The 1,516-nt window shown below is 37.2% G+C and overlaps 1 protein-coding gene and 1 long non-coding RNA gene across 2 annotated transcripts in view; one reads left to right on the plus strand and one right to left on the minus strand.

Annotated features, from left to right (window-relative positions):
* Window positions 1-1,516, plus strand: part of LOC139022787 (uncharacterized) — a 58,627-nt gene that overhangs the window by 12,503 nt on the left and 44,608 nt on the right. The window lies entirely within an intron of this gene.
* The window catches only part of LOC139022785 (zinc finger protein 22-like), a 36,673-nt gene continuing 35,249 nt past the window's right edge, over window positions 93-1,516 (minus strand). Inside the window, exon 2 of the mRNA XM_070433991.1 lies at window positions 93-783. Coding sequence (XP_070290092.1) covers window positions 422-783 — 362 coding nt within the window. The 3' untranslated portion in view covers window positions 93-421. The remainder of the gene's footprint in view (window positions 784-1,516) is intronic.

The following is a 1,516-nucleotide window of genomic DNA, read 5'->3' on the forward strand; positions in this document are numbered from 1 at the left end:
AAAACAGCTAGCTACATTTTGAAGTGCTGCATTTTGATTAAAGTGGGTCACCAACGCAGTAGGTGTAACACAGCTCTTTTTTTGTTTGTCACTTTTTGTTAAATAATACTCTTTCAATTCAGAGCCTGGATTTTCCCCTGAGGCTAATATCCATATCATACTGCAATCAATTGAACAGGGCAAAGGATAAGGTAGAACATCATTAAAATACTCCTACTACAATGTTAAAACATTCTACATTGTGACATCATTAAAATACTCCTTCTACAATGTTAAAACATTCTACATTGTGACATCATTAAATTACTCCTTCTACAATGTTAAACCATTCTACATTGTGACATCATTAAATTACTCCTACTACAATGTTAAACCATTCTACATTGTGACATTATTTCATTGATATCATGAAACAACTTCTTCATGTATGCATTTTCTGATGTTTGATCAGATACCTTTTATCAGAGTATCTCTTGTCACATTGATCACAGCTATGAGGTTTCTCTCCTGTGTGTGTCCTCTGGTGTCGAATCAGATGGCTTGATGTAGTAAAACTCATCCCACATTGATCACAGCTATGAGATTTCTCTCCTGTGTGTGTTCTCTGGTGTATTTTAAGTTCTGATGAAGATGTGCAACCTTTCCCACAGTCAGAGCAGCAATGAGATTTCTTCCCTGTGGTTCTCTGCTGGTGTTTCGAAGTGGAGAGACTCTTCTCTGCCTCGTCAGCATCATGAGGTTGTTGAGGCTCCCCAGAGGATCCACGATAGTCACGTCTCTCTCCTGTGTGAACAACAAGTCAGACAGATGGTTTAAGGCCCACAACAGCAGAAATCCACTGTAAAAGGTGATGTGTAGCCATGATGTTGTGCAAACAATGACGTCTGTAATGAATGTTCATTATTTGACATTTGTCTTAAGATTGTCAAGTGAACAACAATAGTCATATAACGTGTAAGGTAACTTATTTGAAAAGTCATTACTTTATTGCATTGCTCAACATTTGTCATAATTATTTAAAGCAATTCATTTGTATCCGCTCTCTCGTTGGACTTCGGCTTCATATTTTCCCCCATTTTCTTCAAATCTGAAAACGTTGAAGCCACAACCATTTCCTGAAGAATTGCATTATGGGCCCTAAAGTACGTCATATTTTGGCGAATTTAGTATGACATCCGGGAACTTTTGGCATACTAACTACATCATACTATGACCAATAAGCAGACTATATACTCAATTAACATCACAAATAGTGCGGTTAGTATGAGTATTCTAACACAGCTCAGGACTCTGGGCAGCCATTTTGTTTGTTTAAAAACTAGGTTGCCCCTTTAAAAAAAGCCACAACAATCAATCAACCAATCTGCAGTTCAACTAATAACCAAGCAGTAATTCCACCACTGTTTTGGTAATAGATGATGGATGGGGCTTGAGAAATGTAACTACTCTCTAATTCATAGACAGATTGATGGATGTAAGGACTGACCATCCATGATATCAACATTATAGTTTTAAC

The sequence above is a fragment of the Salvelinus sp. IW2-2015 genome, linkage group LG22 (genome assembly GCF_002910315.2).
Source record: "Salvelinus sp. IW2-2015 linkage group LG22, ASM291031v2, whole genome shotgun sequence".
Taxonomy (NCBI): domain Eukaryota; kingdom Metazoa; phylum Chordata; class Actinopteri; order Salmoniformes; family Salmonidae; genus Salvelinus; species Salvelinus sp. IW2-2015.